The sequence below is a fragment of the Falco punctatus genome (assembly GCF_963210335.1).
Source record: "Falco punctatus genome assembly, chromosome: 18".
Lineage (NCBI taxonomy): Eukaryota > Metazoa > Chordata > Aves > Falconiformes > Falconidae > Falco > Falco punctatus.
In genome coordinates, this window is record NC_137598.1 from 379,175 (window position 1) to 402,259 (window position 23,085).

The 23,085-nt window shown below is 62.1% G+C and overlaps 3 protein-coding genes and 1 long non-coding RNA gene across 6 annotated transcripts; 2 read left to right on the plus strand and 2 right to left on the minus strand.

Annotated features, from left to right (window-relative positions):
* Window positions 1-16: 16 nt before the first annotated feature.
* On the minus strand, window positions 17-5,968 carry LOC308054993 (V-type proton ATPase catalytic subunit A-like). 2 transcript variants are annotated; one of them, XM_080368537.1, is made up of 13 exons: window positions 5,205-5,968; window positions 4,309-5,009; window positions 4,070-4,207; window positions 3,828-3,979; window positions 3,098-3,260; window positions 2,916-3,024; window positions 2,605-2,727; window positions 2,380-2,494; window positions 2,241-2,304; window positions 1,969-2,172; window positions 1,120-1,214; window positions 883-1,054; window positions 17-806 (listed from the first exon to the last, which is right to left on the minus strand). In XM_080368537.1, the coding sequence occupies exons 1-13, from the start codon at window positions 5,614-5,616 to the stop codon at window positions 714-716; spliced, it is 2,541 nt and encodes an 846-aa protein (XP_080224663.1). In that variant the 5' UTR covers window positions 5,617-5,968; the 3' UTR covers window positions 17-713. The 2 variants fall into 2 exon arrangements, with proteins under 2 accessions (XP_080224663.1, XP_080224662.1); XM_080368536.1 differs by lacking the exon at window positions 5,205-5,968 and having other exon boundaries at window positions 4,309-5,093.
* A 102-nt stretch (window positions 5,969-6,070) lies between these two features.
* On the minus strand, window positions 6,071-22,620 carry DEDD (death effector domain containing). The gene is made up of 8 exons (XM_080368552.1): window positions 21,202-22,620; window positions 15,371-15,749; window positions 11,914-12,021; window positions 11,226-11,372; window positions 10,820-11,145; window positions 6,629-6,717; window positions 6,421-6,544; window positions 6,071-6,324 (listed from the first exon to the last, which is right to left on the minus strand). Exons 2-8 carry the CDS (start codon window positions 15,693-15,695, stop codon window positions 6,145-6,147), a joined length of 1,299 nt encoding a protein of 432 aa, XP_080224678.1. The 5' UTR covers window positions 15,696-15,749; window positions 21,202-22,620; the 3' UTR covers window positions 6,071-6,144.
* NIT1 (nitrilase 1) lies at window positions 7,136-10,725 on the plus strand. Of its 2 annotated transcripts, XM_080368543.1 has the most exons (7): window positions 7,167-7,280; window positions 7,793-7,876; window positions 7,959-8,213; window positions 8,310-8,413; window positions 8,488-8,621; window positions 8,765-8,890; window positions 9,088-10,725. In XM_080368543.1, coding segments are annotated over exons 1-7 (984 nt in total). In that variant the 5' UTR covers window positions 7,167-7,278; the 3' UTR covers window positions 9,367-10,725. The 2 variants fall into 2 exon arrangements, with proteins under 2 accessions (XP_080224670.1, XP_080224669.1); XM_080368544.1 differs by lacking the exon at window positions 7,793-7,876 and having other exon boundaries at window positions 7,136-7,280.
* Window positions 11,026-14,524, plus strand: LOC308055004. The gene is made up of 2 exons (XR_013924328.1): window positions 11,026-11,166; window positions 12,946-14,524. It is a non-coding gene; the product is annotated as an uncharacterized lncRNA (long non-coding RNA).
* Window positions 22,621-23,085: the final 465 nt, after the last annotated feature.

Sequence of the window (23,085 nt, forward strand, 5' to 3'; positions counted from 1 at the left end):
GGCGGACGAGGGCGGCACCGGGGGGGGGGGGGACGACACACGACACAGGACCCCCCCGGGGCGTGGGGCGAACCCGGAGAGACTCTGCCAGCTCCGGCGGGGGGACACAAATAAGGACCCCCCTACTGCCCCAAGAGGGACCGATCCTGCCACGTGGCGGACGGCACCGTCCCGATATCTGCCTCGGTGGCCCCCAAATGCACCCACTGTGCATCCTCCCCTCCCCGAGTCCCTGTGTTATGTCCCCCCCTTGTCACAGCAGTTCTGGCCTGGGGGGATCACCGTCACCCCCAAGTCCCACCACTGCCCACCCAGAGTGCCCCACACATGCACCAAATCCCCCAGGTCTCAGCCGGGGGAAAGGTGGCTCCTTGCCAGGGGGCAGCTGAACCCCCAAACCATCGTGCCAACCCCCCCCAAAATCCCCCCAGGGCCCAAAGGTGCTGCCCCCCTCAACCGCCTCGGCTTTCTTCCTCTGTCCTTCCCAGGCTGGAGCAGGAAAAGCACCCCCCCCCCGCCCCCCGGGCCCCCCCGGCAACGATCTGGTGCCAGCACCCGGCAGGTGGGGGGGGACAGGGGGACACCCGATGCTCCCATTCACCACAGGGAAACCACACCTGGAGAATGAGCAATGCCTCAGGCCCTTTACTGGGTGGCTGGGGGGTCCCAGGGGGATCCCCCGGTCCCGCACCCCCACCTTTCCTGCCCCCGCCTCAGTCCTCCAGGTTGCGGAAAGCCGTCTGCATCTCCTCATTGAGCTGGGCGAAGGCTGCCGTGATGTTGGCTTCTCCATCCTTCACCGGGTCCTGGGGACATGTGGCATGCGGTGGCATCACCCCCCACCCCCCACCACCGGGGGTCACAGCCCCCCCTGACACCCACCTTGAACTTCATGGCGCTCAGCTTGTAGAGGATGTCCCCCAGGCTCTCGCGGATGGTGGCCCAGGTGACGCGGCGCTCGCCCGGCGCGGTGGCCTCCACGGCATGCCGTGCCAGCTCATAGAAGGTGACCATGTTGTGCAGCATCCCCACAGTCTTGTAGAAGGGGCAGAACCTGGGGGGTGAGTGGGGTCAGGGAGGGTCAGGGCTGGGGCTTTGGGGCTGGGGGGCTGGTGGTACCTGTCGTAGGAGGAGTAGCCGTTCTGCTGGAGGAAGTCATCCTTGAGGAGCTTGGCCACCTCCAGCGTCACCTTGTCAGCCTCAGCGAGGGACGCCTGCAGGGGGATGGGTCCGGGGTGTTCCTATCCCCATTCCCATCCCATTCCATATCCCATATCCCCATCCACTTCCCCATGCCTATCCATTATGTCCCTACCCCCTCCCATCCCATATCCCCATCCTCATCTCCAGCCCCAACAGAATTCCAGCCATATCCCCCATCCCACACCCATCACATCACATCCCCATCCCATATCCCCATCCCTGTCCCTACAATTCCATCCCAAATCCTCCATCCCATATCCCATACCCCCATCTCATCCCATCCTCATCGCCTATCCTCCATCCCATATCCTCATTCCATCTCCATCCCATATCTCCATCCCATCTCCATCCCACATCCCATATCCCCATCCCACCTCCATCCCACATCCCATATCCCCATCCAGTCTCCATCCCGTATTTCCATCCCACATCCCATATCCCCATCCCACCTCCATCCCACATCCCATATCCCCATCCCACCTCCATCCCGTATTTCCATCCCACATCCCATATCCCCATCCCACCTCCATCCCGTATTTCCATCCCACATCCCATATCCCCATCCCACCTCCATCCCACATCCCATATCCCCATCCCACCTCCATCCCACATCCCCATCCCACGCCTGTCCCGTATCTCCACTCCATCTCCATCCCATAGCTCCATCCAATCTTATCCCATATCCCCCATCCCTGTCCCCTGTCCCAATCCCATATCCCCATCCCACATCCCAGCCTGTCCCCACCCTGGGACACCGCGTCCCACCTTGCCGACCAGCTGGACGATCTCGGCCAGCTCCTCCTCCTCCTGCAGGATCTCCCTGGCGCGGCGGCGCAGGGCAGGGAACTCGGGGTGCAGCCCCTCGTAGTGGGGCTCCAGTGCCCGCAGGTACCGGCTGTAGCTGATCAGCCAGTTGACGGAGGGGAAGTGCTTGCGCTGCGCCAGCTTCTTGTCCAGCCCCCAGAACACCTGGGGGGACACGGGGGGTCAGGGGGGGCCGCGTTGGGATGGGGGGAACCCCAGTGTGCACCAGTCACCTGCACGATGCTCAGCGTGGCCGAGGTGACGGGGTCTGAGAAGTCCCCTCCTGGTGGGGACACGCTGCAGGGGACAGCGAGCGGGGGGCTCAGTGGGGTGCCTAGGCGGGGGTCCCCCCTGCCAGCCCCCCGCACTCACGCGCCAATGATGCTGACACTGCCCTGGCGGGCCGGGGACCCCAGGCACCGCGCTCGCCCCGCGCGCTCGTAGAAGGAGGCCAGACGGGCGCCCAGGTACGCCGGGTAGCCGCTGTCTGTGGGAAGCGTGGCGTCACCGGGGGGGGAGCAGAGCCCCTCACCGTGGCCTCAGGGCTGGGAGAGGGGCGAGGGGTTCCTCCCGCCGCACCCCGGCACTGGAGCTCACCCGCCGGCATCTCAGCCAAGCGCCCCGAGATCTCACGCAGCGCCTCGGCCCAGCGGGACGTGGAGTCGGCCATCATGCTGACGTGGTAGCCCATGTCGCGGAAATACTCGGAAAGCGTGATGCCTGCGCCGGCAGCACGTGGCTCGCACGCTCGCCATGCACCCCGGTGAGCTCGTGGCTGCCTGTGCGTGCCCACCCGTGCCACGTGGCCGGGTACACGAGCAGCCTCATGGCATGCGTGCATGCTCACACGTGCCCGTGCACACCCACACGTGCCACCAACCCCCTTGCCATGGTGGTCCCCGGCTCACCGGTGTAGATAGAGGCTTCACGGGCAGCCACCGGCATGTTGGAGGTGTTGGCCACCAGCGTCGTGCGCTTCATGATGGTCTCTGTCCTCCCGTCCACCTCCATGGTGAGCTGGGGGTGACACCGCCATCACCACCCAGCCACTGGCCCCGTGTCACCCCACCACTGTGCCACCCGTCCCCACCTCGGGGAAGTCCCGCAGGACCTCAGACATCTCGTTGCCGCGCTCGCCGCAGCCCACGTAGACGATGACGTCGCTGTTGGAGTACTTGGACAGGGACTGGGAGATGACGGTTTTGCCACAGCCAAAGGCACCCGGGATGGCCGTAGTGCCACCCTGCACGCACCTGGGGATGGGGACGCATGGGGACAGCTGAAAGCGACAGCTGTGGAGGGGGACGGTCCCTCCCCCTGCCCACTACATCCCCATGGAGGCAGGAGGGACCCCCGTCCCTGTCTCTGTCCCTCCTGGGGACTGTCTGCAGTGAGCGTGACTGCACCAGTGTCCCCCCCCATCCCCTTTCTCCCCAGCAGGGCTGTCCCCACCCCTGTCCCCAGCCCCAACCCCACCTGTGTCCCCAGCCCTGTGCCAGTCCCCCATCCTTGTCCCTTATTCTCATCTCCAGCCCCATCCCCACTTCCATCCCTGTCCCACATCACCATCCCGTGTCCCCCTCCCTGTCCCGGTCCCCATCTCCAGCTCTACCTCCATCCCTACCCCTGTCCCCAACCCTGTCCCTGTCCCCCTCCCTGTCCCCAGTTCCCACCTCCAGCTCTATCTCCATCCCCATCCCTGTCCCCATGCCCTCTCCCTGTCCCCAGTTCCCACCTCCAGCTCTATCTCCGTCCCTGTCCCTGTCCTCATCCTTGTCCCTGTCTCTGTCCCCCACTCCTGCCCGTGTCCCGGTGCCTACGGGAAGAGGGCGTCCAGCACCCGCTGGCCCGTCAGCAGTGGGTGATTTGCTGGCAGCTTCTCGGCCACGGGCCGGGTCTGTCTGACAGGCCAGACCTGCAGCATGCTCAGCCTCTCCGCGCTGCCCTGGAAGTCCAGCTCCAGCACCACATCCTGCGGGACACAAGGGACAGGACAGGCAGCGGTGACAGGGGACACCCACCACCCCGACACCCACCACATGGCACCCACCACCCACCTTACCGAGACCCCGTAGTGCCCGGGAGGCGCGATGTAGGTGACGGTGCCCCGGCTGCGCAGTGGCACCATGATCTTGTGCTGGATGAGTGAGTTCTCAGCCACCGTCCCGTAGATGTCACCGCCGGTGATGTGGCTCCCAACCTGGTGTGGGGCGAGGGTGGCCATGAGGATGCGGGATCCCAGCGGCGGTGCTGGGAGAAGGGGTGTCCCTGCATGCCCGGGATGCACGTGGGGACACGCACCCGGATGTCCTTGCTGGGGACGAAGTCCCAGGAGAGGTGGCGCGGCAGCGCGGGGACGCTGGTGCCCCGCGGGATGTAGATGCTGCGGGTGAGCTGGGCGATGTCCCGCAGCGGGCGCTGGATCCCGTCGAAGATGGAGCCCAGGATGCCGGGCCCCAGCTCCACCGAGAGCGGCTTCCCTGTGCGCAGCACCGGGTCCCCCACCTGCACCCCCGCTGCCCCCGCGCTCAGGAAAGGCCACCAGCCAGGCGGGGACAGAGACGGGCACCAGAGGGGACAGAGGGGCTGGAGGGGACAGGGAGGGGACGGGGGGGGGGCAGGACAGGATGGAGGGACGAGGGAACGGAGGGGACAGTGAGGGGATGGGACATGGCAGGGGACAGAGGGAACAGGACAGAGTAGGGGGCCAGGGAAGGGCCAGGAGGGCTCGGGGGGCCAGGGAGGTGACGGGGGACGATGGCAGGGACAGGGTGGGGGGACCAGAGGGCCAGGGGTAGGTGGGGAGGGGGATGGGAGGGCCAGGGGAGGACAGGAGGTGGCGGGGCCTGAGGCAGGCAGTGCTGGCAGGATACAGGTCTCCTCGTACACCTGGAGTGTGGCCATGTCCCCCTCCAGCCGGATGATCTCCCCCACCAGCTCCGCGTGCCCCACACGCACCAGCTCGTACATGGCCGCCCCCGCCATGTGGGTGGCCGTCACCACTGCGGGGACACGTCACCATCATCCCCACCCAGCCCCAACCTCCCCATCGGGGTCCTGGGCCCCTCCCCACAGCCTGCCCCGGGGGTCCTCAATCCCCCCTCCACAGCCTGCCCTTGCAGGTCCCCTGTCCCCTCCCCAGGCCCTGCTTTGGGGACAAGGCGGCTGTTGGGGTCCCCCTGTCCCTGCAGCGGTACCGGGCCCCGAGACTCCATGGACGAAGCCCAGCAGACTCTCCTGCTCAGCCTCCGCCAGCCGTGGCCCCCTGGCCCCCTCCATGGCATCTCCTGCCAGCCCCGGTGTCACCCGCATTATATGGGGCCGGCGGCCGCGGGGAACCGGCCAGGCCTGGCAGCGGGTGACGCTGTGTACAGTCAACAACACCGCGTCCCCTCCCGTCCCCCACCGCGCCCCAGGTGCCACATGCCGGCACGCGCCGGCACGCACCGGCACACACCGACCTCTGCCTCGCTCAGGGTGACAGTGACACCCTCCCTCCCCGGTGCCAACCACCGGGCCGCCCCCTTGGCTGCATGCCCTGGGGACCCTGCCTCCTTGCTGCATCCCCTGTCCTTGCCTTTCAGGTTGTGCCCCCTCTGTGACACCCATCACCCCAATTCTAGCCCGCTGCAGAGTTTCAGGCGCTGGGGGGTGTGTGTGTGTTTCTCCTCCCCTGAAGCCCTGCACGAGGCTGTGGCAGCAGCTCCAGCACTGGCTGCGATCCCATGGCTGCTGGCGGGGGGACCAGGGGGTGCCCCCATCCAAGCCAGGCTGGTGGCCCCCACCCCCAGGGAATCACCACGGAGTATTTTCAGTGGCCACAGCAAGAAAACAGCAGCCAAGGCCAGCACAAGCCACCACCTGCCCCTGCCCGATGTGCCACTTTCCTCCAGGGAGGGGACCAGTGTCACTGGGTCACCCTGTGGCGAGCCAAGCCAGGGGTCTGGCCCTGTTCTGGCCTCCCCCGGGGCCGCACTCCCCTTTCCTGCCCCCCCAACCCCTCCAGGCCGCAGCCTGGGAAGCAGCAGCCACCCTCGTGCCCACGCTTGGCCCGTGACCAAAGGAAAAAAAAAAGACATTTATTTAACAAAAACATGACACAAGCAACACTAAAGGACAGCGGGGCGAGCAGGGGAGCTAGGAGACCAGGACACCGGCTGAGCTGCCCTTGGCCCCCGCCCCCTCGGCCCCCTCCTTGGGGGGCTGCTTAGGGTCGTCCTCCCCCACCAAGCGAATGTTGTGCTTCTCCCGAAACTCGTTCAGCTCCCGGCCCTTCGCCTGCAGCTGCTGGTTCAGCGTCTCGATGATTTTGCTGATCTGAGGAAAAGCAAGAACGTGCAGGGGGGAAGCGGGGTCAGGACGAAGCACAGGGAAGGGGCTGGGGGGGCCGGGGGGCCCGGGGCCGCCCCTCACCTGCTCCTTGTTGTTCTCCAGGGCTGGCAGCACCTCCTTGACTGTGCGCTCCACCAAGATGCCGCCCACCATGCGGTAACACTTACGTGTGGGGTCCACCTCCCGCAGCGTCTCGATGACCAGGCTGGGAGGAAGAGGAGAGCGAGGTGGCAAAGGCGCTGGTGGCCCAGACCCCACCCGGCCCCCTCCCCACCCCACCCCACCCCACCTGTGCTCGTTCAGCTCCAGCTCCAGCTCGGCCGCCTTCGAGGCCAGGCCCCGCTGCTCCTGCCGCAGGCGGTTGAACCGGGCCACCACCTGTGCAGACAGAGACGGTGAGGGGCTGGGACCCCCCGGTGCCAGTGACACCCCCCTCCCCACTGCAGGGGCCTGCCTGGGACCTCCCTGGTGCCTGGGACGTCCCTGGTGCCCGGGAACACCCCCCCGCTGCCAGGGCCCTGCCCAAGCCACCCCCCCCAGGCCAGGGGACCCCCCCGCAGCCAAGGCCCTGCCCAGGCCCTCTGGTGCCAGGGATCCCCCACACACCTGCCAGGGCCCTGCCCGGGCGCCCCCCCAGTTCCCAAGGCCCCAGGCCCGAGGCCCCCCACCGCTCCCCGGCCCGGACCTGCTCCGCTGTCAGCGCCTTCCCACCAGGCGCTGCCGCCGGCCGCCCCTTCGTGCTGTCCGCCATCTTCCCCCACCTTCCCGCGCCATAGACCCGCCCCTTCCGGGCCTGGCCGGAAACGGGGCGGGGCCCGGCCTGGCGCCATCTTTGCTGAGGGCAGCGGTGCTTCCCGGTGAGGCGATACCGGCGCCATCTTTGCTGAGGGCGCGGCTGGAGGGGACTTTGCCCGCATCCCCTCGGTGCCTCCGCGGGTCATGTATGGCTCGGGGGGCGTCTGGGAGGTTCGGGGGGGTCCGGGAGCGGCGTGCAGGGGCTGGGGGGCAGCTGGGGGCGCAGGAGACGTATTGGGGTGTGCGGGGGCGAGTTTTGGGCCGAATCGGGCCGTTGAGGGGGGCTGATGGGGCCTGGGGGGAGGCGGGTCTGGCGTGGGGCGGAGCGGGGGCGGTTTGGGGGTGCTGGGGGCGCTTGGAGGGTGCTGGGGCAGTTTGGGGTCTGAACTGGGGCAGAGCTGGGGGTGCAGGGGGGCTGCCTGGGGGGTGCTGGGGGGGCACTTGGGGTCTGCCCTGGGTGCTGCAGGTGGGCTGGGGGCTGGGGGGGGGGCCGCAGGAGGGGGTGGCAGGTCACAGCCCCCCGCCCCAGGCACCTGTGTGGGGGCCGGCCGGTGCTGTCTCCTCAGCCATGGGCCCCCCCAGGGCTGTGTCCCCCCGGCACAGGGCCCAGGCAGCGGCTGTGACATCCCCTTCCCCACCCCGGGGACCCCTGCCCCAGGTTGAGAGTGCTGCCCCAGCCCCTGCTGCGCCGCCTGCTCCCGGCCCCCCTGGGATGCCTGCGCAGCACCAGCACCGCGGGCAGGTACCCCGGGCACGCGGGGGGTGACCCGTGCTGGCCCCGGGGGGCTGCCCGCAGCTCTGGGACTGACTGTGCTGTGCTGCAGCTGCCCCCCCACCGCCATGGCGGGTCCCCCAGGGCTGAAGCCGCTGGTGGCCGTGGGCCAGGTCACCTCCACGCCCGACAAGGAGCAGAACTTCGAGGCCTGCGCTGGGCTGGTGCGGCAGGCGGCGAGGCGCGGCGCCTGCCTCGTCTTCCTCCCTGAAGGCTTCGACTACATCGGCTCCAACACGGCACAGACCCTCAGCTTGGCCGAGGGGTTGGATGGGGACATCATGGGACGCTATGCCGGGCTGGCCAGGTACCCGCGGGGACCTCCCTGTGCTCATCCCACACGCTGGGGCACTGGTTGCATGATCCCCAGCAGAGCCAGGTGACCCTGGGTCCCTGTCCCCAGGGACTGTGGCGTGTGGCTGTCCCTGGGTGGCTTCCACGAGCGCGGCCAGGACTGGCTGACCACGCAGCGCATCTACAACTGCCACGTGCTGCTGGACCCCACAGGTGAGGGCCCCCGCAGCTGACGGCAGGTTCCAGGCCTCCGTGGATGTGCCCCCCTCTCACCCCCTTGTCCCCAGGTCGCCTTGTGGCCGCTTACAGGAAGACCCACCTGTGTGATGTGGAGCTGGAGGGACGTGTCACCATGAAGGAGAGCAGCTTCACCAACCCTGGCACCGAGATTGTGGCCCCAGTCAGCACGCCAGCGGGGAAGGTAGGGGACAGACGGCACCTCTGGGGTCCCTGTGGGGTGGGGGGCTCCCCTGGCTCCGGTACAGTGACCCCTCCACTGTCCCCTAACCTCTGCCAGGGCTGGGCACTGCATCCTCACTGACGTCCCCTCCTCGTCCCCACCAGCTCGGCCTCTCCATCTGCTACGACCTGCGTTTCCCTGAGATCTCGCTGGCGCTGCGGCGTGCCGGTGCTGAGATCCTCACCTACCCCTCGGCCTTCACTGTTCCCACGGGCTCGGCGCACTGGGAGGTGAGCGTGGGGCGGGGGGGCACACTGTGGCTGAGCCCTCACGCCAGCTGCCTGCAGCCCCAAGCTGGCAGGGACAAATCCTGCAGCTGAGAGGGGCAAATTTAAGATAAAACCCCTCTTGTTTTGGTATTTAAGGGCCAGGTGGCACAGCCAGCCCAGCTGTAGTGCCCCCGTCCAAGCCCCACGTCCCCCTGCAGGTGCTGCTGCGGGCCCGGGCCATCGAGAGCCAGTGCTACGTGGTGGCAGCCGCCCAGACTGGGAAAAACCACGAGCACCGGACATCCTACGGCCACGCGCTGGTGGTGGACCCCTGGGGTGCTGTGGTGGCCCAGTGCCACGAGGGACCCGGGCTCTGCTACGCTGAGATAGACCTTGTCTACCTGCACCGCATCCGCCGGGAGATCCCAGTGCACGGCCACCGCCGGCCCGACCTCTACGGCACCGTGGCGGCCGCAGGGTTGGTGCCGGCACCATGAGCCCCTCCCTGCCATAGTGGAATCTGTAGCAGGGTCAGATTTACTCCATTTCAGGCAGTTTCTCCCCAAAACAGCAGTGTGATGTGCTCAGGGCTCTCCAGTGCCACACCTGGGTGTCCCCTTGGCATTCTGGGTGCCCATTGCACTCTTGGGGGGGGGGGAGGGCAGGGTGCCCCCCCAGCATGGAAAGAAGGAGCCAGGTGCTGTGGTAGATGTTTATTTCAAGAAACCCAAAAGCTACACAGGGAATATGACCGTTATATTGAAGTTTAAAAAATACAGAAGTCACAGAAATTACACCAAGTTGTGCCAGAATCATCCGTAAGCAGAGGGGTGGGGGGGCTGTGTGCCCCAGGGAGGGGCCACACACACCATGAGTCCTGGGGGGCTGCCCCACACCCTGGGAGGGGTCTGCACCCCCCAGCAGCTGAGCAGGGACAGGGAGAAAAACCACAAAACCAGGATGGAGCTAGAAAAAAACCCAACAAAACCAAACCATCCACACCCCCCACACACACTGGGGAGCCACAGGCAGCAGTTTGCGGGGGGGTGAACAGCCATTTTGGGGGCTCCCCCGGGACAGGGAGCCAGGGCGCAGGGCAGGTGGCCACCAAAGACCACACGCTGCTGGCCACCCTTCAACATGTGCAGGCAGAGGCTGGGCTGCCTGCTGCCAGCAACAGGCAGATCAGGACGCCCCAACCTGCCCCTTTATCCCAGTTTATCCCAGTTGCCAACTGGAGAGGGGAGGGACAGAGCCAGGCAGCCGCGGAGGGAACCGACAACCAACAACAGATTTTGGGGCATCCCTCGGCGCTGGTCCTCCCCCCCGGCCCCTGCAGGGGAGGGGCACACGAAGGCACATGGTCCAGGGGATGCCACTGGGGTGGTTTTACTCCTGAGAAACCCGCTGAGGCAAGGGGGACATTACTTGAGGGAGAAATGGGGGGGACACTGCCCACGGGGCATCCCTGGGCATGCTGAGACCCTCACCCCCCCAGACAGTGACACAGGGGCAGGAGGGGGACAAAGCCACCCTTGCACAGGCACCACGGGGCCAAGCCCACTCTGGTACAAACCTCTGCCAAGCGCCCCCCAGCTCACCCAGCCCCATCATGGAGGTGCCCCAGGCGGGATTTTTGCCTTTTCCTGTTTTTAATGGATATAAAATAAAAGAGAAAAAAAGGAAAACAAAGCAAGAGAGGAGGTGACAGGACAGGATAGGGGTGAGGAATCACGTAAGCCTCCGGTGCTCCCCGTGGCTCCAGCCCGGCTCCGAACCCAGAGTTACGTAGTACCGGGCGGGGGTTTCAATCATCTTTTCCTTTTCTTTTAGAAAAAAAAAAAGAAAAAACATAAGGAGAAGGTGAAAGCTTGGATCCCACCGAGCAGCCGTCAGGCATCAGGGAGCCGTCTGCAGCATCAAGTTCCTCAGGAGTTTCTGGCGCCCGACCTCGTAATCCTCCTCGTCCACATTGACCAGCAGTTTAATGGCTTCGTGGCCCACGGCTTGTTTGAGCGAGTCCGTGATGAAGACGCCCTTGAGGGCTTCCAGCAAAGAGCCGTTGATGTAATCGCGCCAGAACGCGTCGAGGTAGGTGAGCTCTGAGAATTTTATGTCACAGATGATGGAGCCCAGGTCCCGGGACTTCAGGATGGTGTTGGCCTGGTTGAAGCGCTCGAACTGACGCTCCAAGGGGTCCTGCTTGTTGGAGAAGACGTTGCCCTGAAGCGCCGTCTCGTGCTGGCAGTACTCGGCTCGGACTCGCAGGCGGATGTCTGAGGGAAGCAGGGAGGGCGGTGAGTGCTCCGGTGAGGGGCCAGGACCCCCCAGGCCCCCCCCCCCCAGAGGCTCTTACCACAGGTCTGCTTCTCCTTCGGGTCCGGCGTCGCCGACTTCCTCCTCTTGCGCTGGCTGCTGAGGAGGGTCCTGCTGCGGCCGGGCCTCTTGGTACAGATCTGGGGTCCCGCGGAGGAGCAGCAGACCACGGGGTGGTGGGGAGGCACTGCACAGGGAGAGGAGGGGGCTTAGGGGACACTGATCCCCCCCGGCACCCTGCCCGGGGTCACCTTGGAGGAGCCATTCCCCATCCCTGGCCCTGCTCACTCTGGCTGGTCACGCTCCAAATCTGCACTTGGGTGCTTCTGCTCCATCCCCCACACCAGGGTCCAGCCCTCTCCCCCTTCCCACGGCACCAGCACCTCCAAGTTGCCCCCCCATCCTGGGGCATTTGTCCCAAGGGGCACCTGGCACCCGTGCAAGCCCTGAGAGGGGACCCCCAAATTACACCCCAAGACCTAACAGTCTCCCTGCAGCACCATGGTTATGGGGTGTCAAGCTCTGTGCTTGATCGTCCCCCAAACTGCAGGGCCTGCAGCAGGAGGGTCAGATGTCACTTCAGCAGTGACACAACAGTCACCAGCAGCCAGAGGCAAGTCCCTGTACTCCCAGTGGGAGCAGACAAGGAGAAAACAGGATGGTCCCGATGAATTCCCACAGACTGGATCCCCCCAGACCAAACCCCACAGCCTGGCAGTGGCACCGACCTGATTTATGGGGGTGGCCGAGCCCATGTTCCACCTCGCTGTGAGCCCGGGGCGTCACGTAGCGAATGGATGTCTCCTCCAGGTACTTGTCCACCAGATCTGGACACACTGGAAGAGAGAGGGGACACGGGGGTTCCTTGAGGAGGGGTTGGGGGGGCTGGGACACAAACAGGGGTGCCTTTGGAGAGGCCAGGGCAGATCTCCCCCAGTGCTGACGCACATTTCAGCTGCTCTGCACCCCCCCAGCTCAGCTGCACGTCCAGCAGCCGTTTCTCCAGCCAGTCCTCTTGGAAAATCTCCGTTTGGGAGCCAAGACTTCCCACCCGCAGCACAGGAAAGGCCGTTTCCATAGATAATCCCAACACCCGGACTCAGAGCAGACCGCCAGCATCGCACACATGCAATCCCCCCGGGAGAAACCCCGGCCAAGGCAGGCAGCGCTTCCAATGCTGCTGCCACTCAGCACCGGCGCTGCGCCGGGCCGTATGTACCCGGTGATCACTCAGACCAGCCCTGAATCTGTCCCGCGGTCCCACATGAGCTCCTGTGGCTCCTGTTGGCCTGAGCAAAGGTCTGGGGGTGCAGCCACTGCTCCCCCTCCTCTGCATCCCTGCGGAGCAGAGCCACGGGACAGACCCAGCTGCTTGAAGCACTTTAGGATAAACTGGTGTATACCCGAAACGTTGAGCCTGCATTATTTATACAGCTTTTGCAAATCAAAGCTTTTAAGTAACACACTGGCAGGACCCAGGGGTTTGTACCGAGCCAGGCTGCTGAGCAGAAGCAGCCGGTGAGCAAAGATTACAGGGTGAAACAAGGCTGCCTTTGAGGGCTGGGACATTTTCTGTGGGTTGTTTCTGTCCTGTTTGGTGAGCTCAGATCCCTGGGCAGGGTCCCTCCCATCCCCGCTGGACTGAAGCCGGCCAAGGCTGTGGGTCTCCCCGGCCCCCCCCCCCCCGCCGCTCTCCACCTTTGTCCAGCCAGCGCTGGCTGCGCAGAGCTAATCTGGGACAGAGTTTCACTCCTTTTCAGAGCCATGAATAAGAATGAGGCAGAAGGAGACGAGACCTCCTGGCTGCTGTGGGGCCTGGAAGGACATGGGAACCAGAAACAAGCATCAACTCGTTAAGTCTGGAGGAGACTTCCTTTAACCGATCGATCCCTCCTCTTTGAATGCAAAGCGCTGCACATTATAAACCACATGTAAGGTGCCTTTCTTAATAAAGCTTTCTGAAATGCTATTTTTGCACACTTAATTAAACCATTTCCACCCAAGCGCAGCTGGAGACATCACAAGAACAAGATCTCACAGGTACAGAGCATCGCTCCTCACACAACGGAGACGAGAACATCAACCTCCGGCTCCCCGACCACACGGGTACCACGTTTTAACATCAATCCATCCCTCACACTCTGAAAACACCAAAACCTGACATGGGGAGGGCTCACCTAGCCTCAGCTGGCCGAGGTACAGCAGCCAAGGGCCCCTCTGGGTTGGATTTCTGCACCCAACGAGCAAAAAGCTGCTCAAGAAGAACAAAAATACTCCTGCGAAGGCCCCAAACCCTACACAAACCTGGGGACATGGAGCCATGGGTCACCCACGTGCCCCATGGAATCCACATCACTGGAAAACTCCCCCAGTGCAGGCACCACACAACTGGTCTGCATAATGCACCCACCCGCTGCTTTCCCTTTTCCTCTAGTTTTTCTTGGCTTGGTGCAGGGGAAGAGCGCTGAAGGCGACACCGGCAAACAGCCTCCTACACCCCTGCCCAGGCCGAGCCACGGTGCCACTGCCCTGTGAGGGGCTCCGCGGGCGGCCAAGCGGGCAGTGACAGCAGGGAACAGCCTGGGGTCCATCCCTGGCACAGACACATCCACGAGTGGCGCACAGGGCAGAAAGCAGGCTCCCAGGAGAGGCTGGAGAATGGGACAATCCTCACGGCATCTGGTCTGAGCCTGCACGGGTGTGGGGGTAGGTGCAGGCAGGGCTGCCCTGTGCTCAGGCTCCACCAGGGCTGGAAATTTCTGGCATTTTGGGGTGGCACAAGGCAGCAGCTGCTACCAAAAGGAGCGTCCCCATTCCCTCCCTGGCCCAATGCTGGTGAAGAAGCAACTGAGCAATAAAAAACCCAAACAAACACAAACACCTGTTCATTTCCAAGCCACCTGCTCCAGCTTCCCCCCAGCAGGACAGAACCGCAGGCAGCCCCGGATCATGCTCCCAGCTCAAAGGGTTTGTTCACAGCAGCGCTGCCGTTCCTCCTCTCGCCCCCAAAAACGGGGAGCTCTGAATGCCTGCCTCTACTTGCGCTCACCGCTTTCCCAAGCGCTGGCAGGGAACAGCACCATTGCCCATGGTGTGAGCAGAAACCAAAGAGACTCAGCAGCCTGAAACTGCCAAGAAAGCCCAATTATCCTAATTTAAAGCAAAGATGCAAATTTCAGAGGTTGAATCCTGCTGGAGCGGCCGCCTTACACAGCCCCTGCAACAAGTGCTCTCTCCTTCACAACTCCTCTGGTTCTGGTTGATCTGGCTTATGTTCTTTGAACTGTAAATTGAGGGTTCTGGTAAAAAAAAAAAAAAGAAAAAAAACACAACACAAAAGGTGCAGGCCCGAGCTGGTGGAGGGCAGGGGGTCAGCTCAGCCTGACAGCTCCACGAAGCAACCAAAACACCAGATTACCGAAGGGCCAGGTCACTGCTAGGGCCTCAGCCAAACGCTAAGCCAGGAGAGAACCGGGGGAAACGAGGCAGCCAAAAATGGAGGGTTTGGGGCATCCCAATAAAAAATGGGTGAGGAAAAAACCATCTGAATTTGGACATTTCTCACTCCAGCCTCTCTGCATCCTGCACACCACAGGACTGAGAGCAACAGTTCAGGGAGGACACAGGTCACCTTCCCAAACTTGCCTTGGCCCCGAGAGGGTGAGTGGGTCTGCCCTGAAGCCATCAGCATGTCAAGCGCAGCAGCCGAGTCTCCCTGGACCCACCCAGCTCCTTGCTCCTGACACAGCCCTGGGATCACCCACGGCACTCCACCCCAGGCTGGAATTTGGGCTGAAAGGATCATTTCCCTAAAAACTCCAGACCAGCAGCGGGAGCTGGGAGTCACAGGCAGGGAGCTGGGAAGAGCTGGAAGTCGTGGAACTGCACAGCAGGCAGCAGGAAGCCCAAGTCCCTGCTGCTAAAGAAAGGACGAGACCTCAGCGCTTGCCAGAAACCAAGTGAGGTTTTAACCCCCCCCCCCCCCGAAACAATGTGTGGGCGTTTGCTAAAACCCTACAAAATCCCCCTTTGCCTTCTCTGCCTGCATCTCCCTGCTATTCTGGCGGCCGTTTGTCTTGACAAGCCTCAGAGCCCTTTAACCGCTGCAACTCCAGGGCATCAGTGAGGAGAAACAGGAGGCAGCTGAATAACAAAGTGGGCCAGGCTGCCAGCGGCGCCACTTACCAGCCCGTCGCCTCTTGAGGGTGACATACGGCAGCAGGTCGTGGCGAGTGATGATCCGCAGCAACTGCAGCACCTGTCGGAAGTTGGTCTCATCGCAGCGGCCCTGCCGCTCCAGCGCCAGCAAGAAGTCCCGGCCGCTGCGGATCATCCCCCTCTCATAATCATCAATCACGTCCACGAAGAGGAAGGAGAGCACCCGCACATCCCGGTGGGTCAGGTGGGTGCCCACGATGTCGAACATGCGGTGTAAGCTGTACAGCCCGTGCTCCCGGTCGCCCCGTTCCTCTGGCCAGGCTTGCGCTCGGCTCCGTTTGAAGGTGGCCATCTTCCACCGCTGCCGGCACGTGCCGAGCTGGTGCCTCCTCTCAGCGCTGCAACCCTAGAAGACAGAGATGGCCAACAGGATTTAATCCCTTCCTTGCTGATACTTGATAAAAAACACCACTCTGCATCCCTCCACCACATCTCCATGTCTGGCAGCAACTCGTCCTCTCCTCCACTGGAACATCTTACACCAAAAATCAAGGGCTGGGTACCGGACTAAAGGCACGGGGCCCTGCCACGTTAACTCATGAACCCAAACGCCGTCTGGCAGAGACACCTGCAAGCCACAGGGCTCCAGACTGTGAAGCAGGCAAGGACCGATGTCCTCCACCCCAGAAAAACGAGTCCCCACATCGCCTGGAAAAGCTGCGCAGGCAGCTCGGCAGCCCCAGCAAAACCCTCTGCCACTGCACCGGTGGGCACTGACCGCATGAAGCCATTCGGCGCAGCCACCAGTATCGTGCTGAAAGATCAAGGGAGAAGGAAATCAGCCACCCAGCAGGCCCCGACCTGTTCAGCTTCAAAGTCGGAGATGAGTGAGCCTTGTCAGACTGGCTTCAGCAGCTGACTCGGGGCTCACCCTCCTCGTCTCAGCAGGTTTCTTGCCCAGTTACGGCCCCCCCTGGGGAAGTTCCTTGTAGCTCTGCCATCGCCCGGCTCTCCTTCAGCGGCACCGACACCTTCGTTTCTTCACTGGGAGCCACACGGAGCCGCACACCCAGCTGAAAAGAGGAGGAACCCGCAGGAATCACAGCCCGTGGCCAGCCTCCTTTGGGGATCGAGTGGTGTCACAGTGAAGCAGGTGACATTAAGGTGTCCCACGCCTGGGAATGGCACCGTGCCACTGCACAGAGTCAGCTGCCAGACACGCCGGGAGCCGGTGACAAGCCATTCGGCAATGCCAGTCACTCGGGTTAGGAGTAAAGTGCACTCACTGCCTGCCAGGAGCACCCACAGAGCTGCCTGGGGGAGCTTTGGACCCCCCCAAGTATATTTCAACCCCCGCAGCCCACCTTGGGCTCTGAGTGGCAAAGAGGCACCTGCCCTGCGCAGCCCGGTGTGCTGGCACACGCTGCGGGAGCCATGCTGGCGCTGCAGGGGATGCCCTGGAACCACGGCCCTCCTAGGTTAACGGCTCCAGAGCCCTCTCCCCCCGCGGGACTGGGGGCTGCAGCGCTGAGGTTGCAGTCCGAGCCCACCCCTGCAGTTTTCCAGGCAGGCTCCAGCCCTGAAGCCCACGGCGCTCTGCTCTGTGCGGCACTGACCCCCGGCCCCCTGACCCCTCCAGCGAGCTCACCCAGCGGAGCAGCCCGCCTTAGTTACGGTTCCCAAAACAGAGGCGGCGGCGCCCGTAAACACGGGATACCAGCAGGAATCTCCCGTCTATTCCCGGCACGGCCAGTGACTCATGCTCTGGCCCCAGGCACGCGGAGGAACAGGGAGCCCTCGACCTCGACGGGGCCCATCTCTGCTCCAGCAGCCACCAGAACCCCATGGAAGGTCTTTCAATTCCTATCGTTAAAATGCAAATAGCTTCAATTAAAAACGTGTTGAGTGACTGCTGCTCTGAAAACAGTCCGACTACTCTGGCCACAGAGGAGACTGCACCGCATACTACGTAGCTTCCCTATACCAAGTAGAAAGAAAAGTCGTGTAAATGCAGACTCTGCTGAAGCTATTTCTTGGTACGAACAGCCTGCAGCCATCTCCGTGCAGGACAGAGGGGAGAAAAATCAGCATGAAGCACCCTGGTTCTTCTCCAGCCGCTCCCCCTGCCCCAGCAGCCAAGCCACACCATCTCCACTGGGAAGTCGGAGCATGCTGGGCTGCAGTCCAGCACATCCCAGAGAGCAAAGAGATTTCTCCGGTCTTGTAAACCTTGCAAAAGGCAGATGGAGAGGCCTTTACTGGGAGCTGCGGCTGCATCCAACAGACAACCAGCAGGCAGCACACAGCAATTGCGTGAACACAGAATAAAAGCATAAAAAAAAAACCAGTAAGACAAACCATCCTTAGTCTTGATGATCGCTGTCGTGAATGGAAAAAAAAACCCCGACAGCAACCAAAGTGCTGACAGTGAAGCGCCCAGCACTCCTCGGCCACGTCCAGACCGGTTTTGGTGCCGTGGCACTGGTGTTGACTGGTAAACGAAGCCACGTGCCGCTGGTTTTACAGCCCGTGGCTCGAGCAGCAGCCAGCCCCGCTCAGCTCGTGCCTGCGGCCGGGTTTTGTAGGGGCTGCGCACACGCTCTGACCTGGGGTTCTGCAGCGGCAGCTACAAATATTCCTGCACAGAGTAAAACACACAAGAAATGAGGACACGGGGTGCAAAGCAACGTCTCTGCTTTCTTCCCAGCATCCTGTAAGCAGCTCCAAGATAAAAAACCATGAACTTAAACCCACACCCCCACTTATCAGCTAATTGCCTGGATATTTACAGCATCATGGCCAGAAACCCGACCTCTGTCCCCAAAGGCAGCGCCTGTTCCACCTGCCCGACACTGAGAAACCGGGAGGAACCACCCAAACCTGGGCAGGAACCAGCGCCCGGCACCGTGCTCCAGGACCCGCTTTTATAACAGCTTCATTCCCAGCGGCTTGTTGTTCCGCACACGGGTTCACCAAGCACCCAACTGCAGAAACCCAAGGCAGAAATTCGGCAGATGCTATCTTTTGATTGTTTAGTAGCAACCACCCTGGAATTACACTGCATTTTTAATTCCAGGGAGGAGGGGAAAAAAAGCAAAAAAAAAAAAAGAAAAAAGAAAAAAAAAAAAAGCAATTTGACATTGTGCTGCCTAAACACAACAAGAAGAGACCGAGCAGAGACGGGCTTCATGTGTGTGGGGAAGTGCTGAGTCCCGGGGGGCAGTTCCTTATAGCTGTACCACCCAAAGCCACAAAAAGCTGTTAAATTTATTTTCAAGCAGGGGATTCCAGCAGCCGCTACTTGGAAGAGATCCCTGCTTCCCCTCACCTTTGGCTCTCTTCCCGCCTTAAACCCACAGGATCGGAAGGCTGGAGCGCTTTGCTGCACACATACATTAAAAAAACTGAAATCCTTTGATTTTACTCAAGTAACAGCCCCCTTGTGAGCACAGGGAGCAGGAACGATCTCCGGGCAGAGGGCGAGGAGCTGCCGGTATTCCGGCTAGCCGATGGCACTGTGGCAGAAGTGACAAGACCCCACACATGCGTCCGCAGAGACCCCTGCCCACCCTCGGCAGCAGCAGATCGCACCCGCTAGGAGTGGATTTTCCTCAGGAGGAGACTTCCCTCAGCGCTCCAAGATCATTAAAATAATTGAAGGTGAACAGGAAAAAACAGCTTTTGGTGCCTACCACAGCTAATCAATCCAAGCCTTACTCGGACATTTGACTTCACCCACGCGGGTGGTGGGGATTTTTGCCACTGGAGTTGGGCTGAGTACCACAGAAACCCACCTCCTCACAGCGCAGTCCTGCCCGGGCGGGTGTGGAAGTCACAAATACCAGCTTCAAGTCAAAAATTGGCTTTGAGACGAGTTTTCTGGAACAGCCCTATCCCAGCCCTGTCTGGTGCGCTGCGAGGGAGACACCTAGTCGCGTTTTCACTGCAGACCAGACCTGATCCTGCTCGACTCGGTGAGGCCTGGCTGTGGCAGAGCCGGCTGAACAGCACCGAGGAGCCTTGGCAGACACCCGAGGCCCAAGGCAGAATCAGACCCCAAACACCAACTTTCCCAACACGCTAGATTTCCAAAGAGAGGGAAACGCAAACAGAAACAAACAGCCCAACGCTTTGGTTTCACTGCCCTGGCAGCAGTTAGCCAGATTTCTTCCTCTCCTCTTCAGAGGCCATCAACCTGAAACTGCCTTTGCAAAGAGCAATTAGTCTGGAGTCATTCCAGCTGCCCCAGCTCTCCTCCCAACAGCTTCTGCAGTTGAGCATCACGCCGAGCATGCATTTCTTCTCCTCTCCTTCCTCGGGAAAGAGCTCAGCCACGCCGCAGCTAGCCGTGCATGCACAGTGAGTGGAGGGCACGGATCCCACCGTCGGGACGGCAGCCCTGGCCCCAAACCTCCACCTGCAGCTGGCTCCTCTCCTGGGAGCCTGGGACAGCACTGGATGGGCCACGAGCTCGGGAGCCACGTGCCAAGGCCACTTGGCTGCTGCTTTTTCGTGGGACCAAATACCCAGCCACATGGTCAGCAAATCTTCCCAATTCCTGGGAAGGCAGATGGATGGGAGATTGCCCATGGTGCGGCTGCCCCAGCGCCTGTCCCAGCCTACTCGTCATCCCAAAGCATCACACCCACGGGACAGGTAAACTCAGCAGACAAAATCGTTACAGGACAAGACAGATTAATGAGAAAAGTGGAGAAACTGTTCCTGCTGTGCAGAGGATGAACTGATCAAAGGGAGCTGAGAAGAAGTAAGATTAATCCATAATTGTCCTCTTCAAAATTTTTTTTTTTACCTCCCCCCTGCAGCACTTTGTGTCAGCACTGGCAAGGGGACAGAGCTGGTACAATAACACCTATAAGGCACACAAAAATCCTAAGTCCACCACCAGTTACAGCAAACCCACCAGTCCCAGTCCAGCAAAATACGTTTGATTTCACCGGCAGAAGATGAGCACGCCCAGCCATCCCCAGCCACCCCACAGCAGGGAAGGCCGGAGGAAGAGGAGGAGGAAGTGTTCAGCCACGCTGCGTCACCGGACAAAGTATTCATAAGCCCACGAGAACGAGCCAGACGCACAGTTCTGCTAGCAGCTGTTTTGGGGTAGGACCAGGGTTTGGCTTTTTGGGGTTGGTTTTTTTTTGGTGCATGGGTTTAGCCAGGGGAGGGGGATTTTTATTTTTAAGTGCGGAAACTGCTTTTCACTTCAACTCATCTCCCTGTCTAATTTCCAATGCCACTAACGCCTGTGCTGACCAGCAAATGGACCCCACAAAAACAACTCCCTTGGGTTACTACTGGGGTGCCGAGCCGAACATTGCCCCCTGGGACTGGCACCTGAGCCACCGCGTGCCAGTGGGGCGGGGAAAGAGCAAAATCCTACCTAAAACCCCAAAGCTGCTCTCCCCGAGCCTCCCCTACGCTGGCACGTAACCGCACGCAACGCTCAAGCCATGGAAACAGGAGCGCAGGCAGGGGATGTGCCGGCACCGACGTCAGTGCCTGCCGGAGCCCTGGATCGCACCCGGCTTTACCAATCTCGCCCTTTCCATCACCAACACCAAAAAGACACCTGATCAGGATTTACCTGCAGCCAAGCTTCCCAAACTTTTCTGAGTCAGGACAATTAGCCCAACCACACAGTTATTAACACAGGCAGGCACCCATCCGACCCGAGATACAAATCAGCAAGGCCGGACTCTGCGTGCAGAGGACTGAGCCTTTCCTGACCCGTCTCAACAACATGAGGCTCCCACAAGCAGCTCCTTACGGCAGAGGAGGCATGGGTGAATCATTACTGCATTAGAAAAAAAATAAATAAATACACGTACAGGAACACCCACCTTAGCGAGGAGCTCTTCTGGTCTTGCTTATATCCAGGATTTGAACAGCAGCCAAGGGAGTGTTTTTAAGAAGTCTTCTATCCCCTTTTCTCCTTGACTTTTTAAATAAACTACCCAATAAAACCGCGGAAGCTCCTACAGAGTGTCACGTATGGCTCTTGTAGCACGGAAGCCAAACTTCCAGCGTCGGGTATCGGTGGTCAGTGTTAAAGCTGGTCGACTTGCCAGAAGCCACCTAATTTTTTTTCCCCCAAAAAACCCTTTTTTTTTTCCCCCCCTACTCAATAATTTATTGACACAGGGAGGAGGAAAAGTAAAGTCCAGAACTCACCCTGCACTCCCTAGGTCATTCTCTTTTTAAAAATACCATTCCTGAAGAACTAACTCCCCTGTTCCCTTCTTCCCAGCTGGACTGAACGCCGCCCTCACAAACCCAGGCAGCAGGCAGGGTGCTCAGAACACATTAAACCTCGATTGGCCTTTTTAGTGTAGCACCTCCTCCAGAAACGGGACCGGGTTAAGTGATAAACCTTAATAAAAAAAGCCAAGAGAAGGTCATCTGAACTGGGTTACTCTCTGAGAATTCAGCCCATACCTTCGCCTTCACTCACAATGACAGCGCTCGTCTCCTCCCCACCAGCTCCCTAGGACTAGGGTATCTCCCGGGGGAGCCTGCTCAAGAAGCCAGGCTCGTCGCGGCCTCCGCGGTGCCCTGCGTCCCTGTTGAACACTGAAAAATAAAAATTGGGCTCTCCCAGCTGTTAAACTCCAAGCTCCCGAAAAATACAGCGCGGGATCAGCCGACAGGGCTGCCCGAGGGCAGCGAAGGCCCCGCTCGGCTCTGCCCCCCACGCTACCGGCCCATGCCGCAGCGGCCCCGGCCCCCCGCAGCGGGGGGGGCGCCCGGCTCTTCGCAGCCTCACGGTCCAAAGTCCGGCAGCCGCCGCTGGGGGCCGGCCCCGTCCTGCCCCGCACGGCCCCGGGGCCGACAGGGGCGGGGAGGGCGGTGAGGGGCCGCCGGCCCGAGCAGGGGGCTCCACGAGGAGCGGCTCGGCCCCGCACACGGCACTGCGGGCCCCCCTAGGCCCCCATCCCCCGGGCGCCCGAGGCCTGCTCCTGCGCTGCCCCTGCCCGGTACCGGGCCGCGCTGAGGTGGCGGGGGGGGGGGGGGGGGGGGGGTGTAGCCTGGGCCCGGCCCCTCACCCACAGGGACCGCCGAGGCCTCCCTTACGCCGCCCCCGCCATGCCCGCCGGCTCGGCCGCCGCTGCGCTGTGCGGGCCCCGCTGGCACTGCGGGGCTGCCCGGGCTGAGGGCGCCGCGGCCTGCCCCTCACGGCCGCCCCAGGCTCGGCACCGCCATGTTGGCTCCGTCCGCTCCGCTCCCCGCTCGCAGGCAGCCGCCGCGGCTCCAGCGTGACGCAACATCCGGGGCCGCGGCCCCGCCCACATCCGGGACACGCGCACCTCTCCACCTTCACTCCTATTGGGAAAGCCGGGCACCGCGGCGCCTTCTCGTGTGAGGGCAGCGGGGCGGGCCCATCCGGGTCACCGACCGCCGGCTTCAGCGCCCCTCGGGAGCGTGGGCGAGCGGCCGCCATGTTGGCTGAGGGCAAGCTGGCAAGGCCGCCACGCCCTTAGGAGACGTGGGGCCGCGGCCGCCATCTTGTGAGAGGGCAGGCGGGGTCCGTCCCCCGCGGCTTCGCGCCGATTGCGGGCCATGAGGGGCGCCGCCATCTTGGCTGTGGGCAAAGTGACAGGAAGAGGGCGCGGTGCTGCGGGGGGGCCTTGGGGTCTTCCTGGGGCTGAGGAGGGGGTTCTTGATTCTGGGGGCCCCTGGGGATTCTTGGAGGGGCCATGAGGAAGGGGAGGTGCTTGGCGGGGGTC

Coding starts and splice junctions, on each gene's coding strand:
- LOC308054993 (XM_080368537.1), bottom strand. CDS start 5,616: ATGGGTGTCACAGAGGGGGCACAACCTGAAAGGCAAGGACAGGGGATG. Junction 2,728..2,915: donor TGAAGCCTCTATCTACACCG/GTGAGCCGGGGA, acceptor CTGCCGGCGCAG/GCATCACGCTTTCCGAGTAT. Junction 807..882: donor TGAGCGCCATGAAGTTCAAG/GTGGGTGTCAGG, acceptor ACATGTCCCCAG/GACCCGGTGAAGGATGGAGA.
- NIT1 (XM_080368543.1), top strand. Junction 8,214..8,309: donor CGCTATGCCGGGCTGGCCAG/GTACCCGCGGGG, acceptor CCCTGTCCCCAG/GGACTGTGGCGTGTGGCTGT. Junction 8,891..9,087: donor CGGGCTCGGCGCACTGGGAG/GTGAGCGTGGGG, acceptor GTCCCCCTGCAG/GTGCTGCTGCGGGCCCGGGC.
- DEDD (XM_080368552.1), bottom strand. CDS start 15,695: ATGGCCACCTTCAAACGGAGCCGAGCGCAAGCCTGGCCAGAGGAACGG. Junction 11,146..11,225: donor GAAGGAGAAGCAGACCTGTG/GTAAGAGCCTCT, acceptor TGCTTCCCTCAG/ACATCCGCCTGCGAGTCCGA. Junction 6,718..10,819: donor TGGACGAGGAGGATTACGAG/GTCGGGCGCCAG, acceptor CTGTCTGCACAG/GTGGTGGCCCGGTTCAACCG.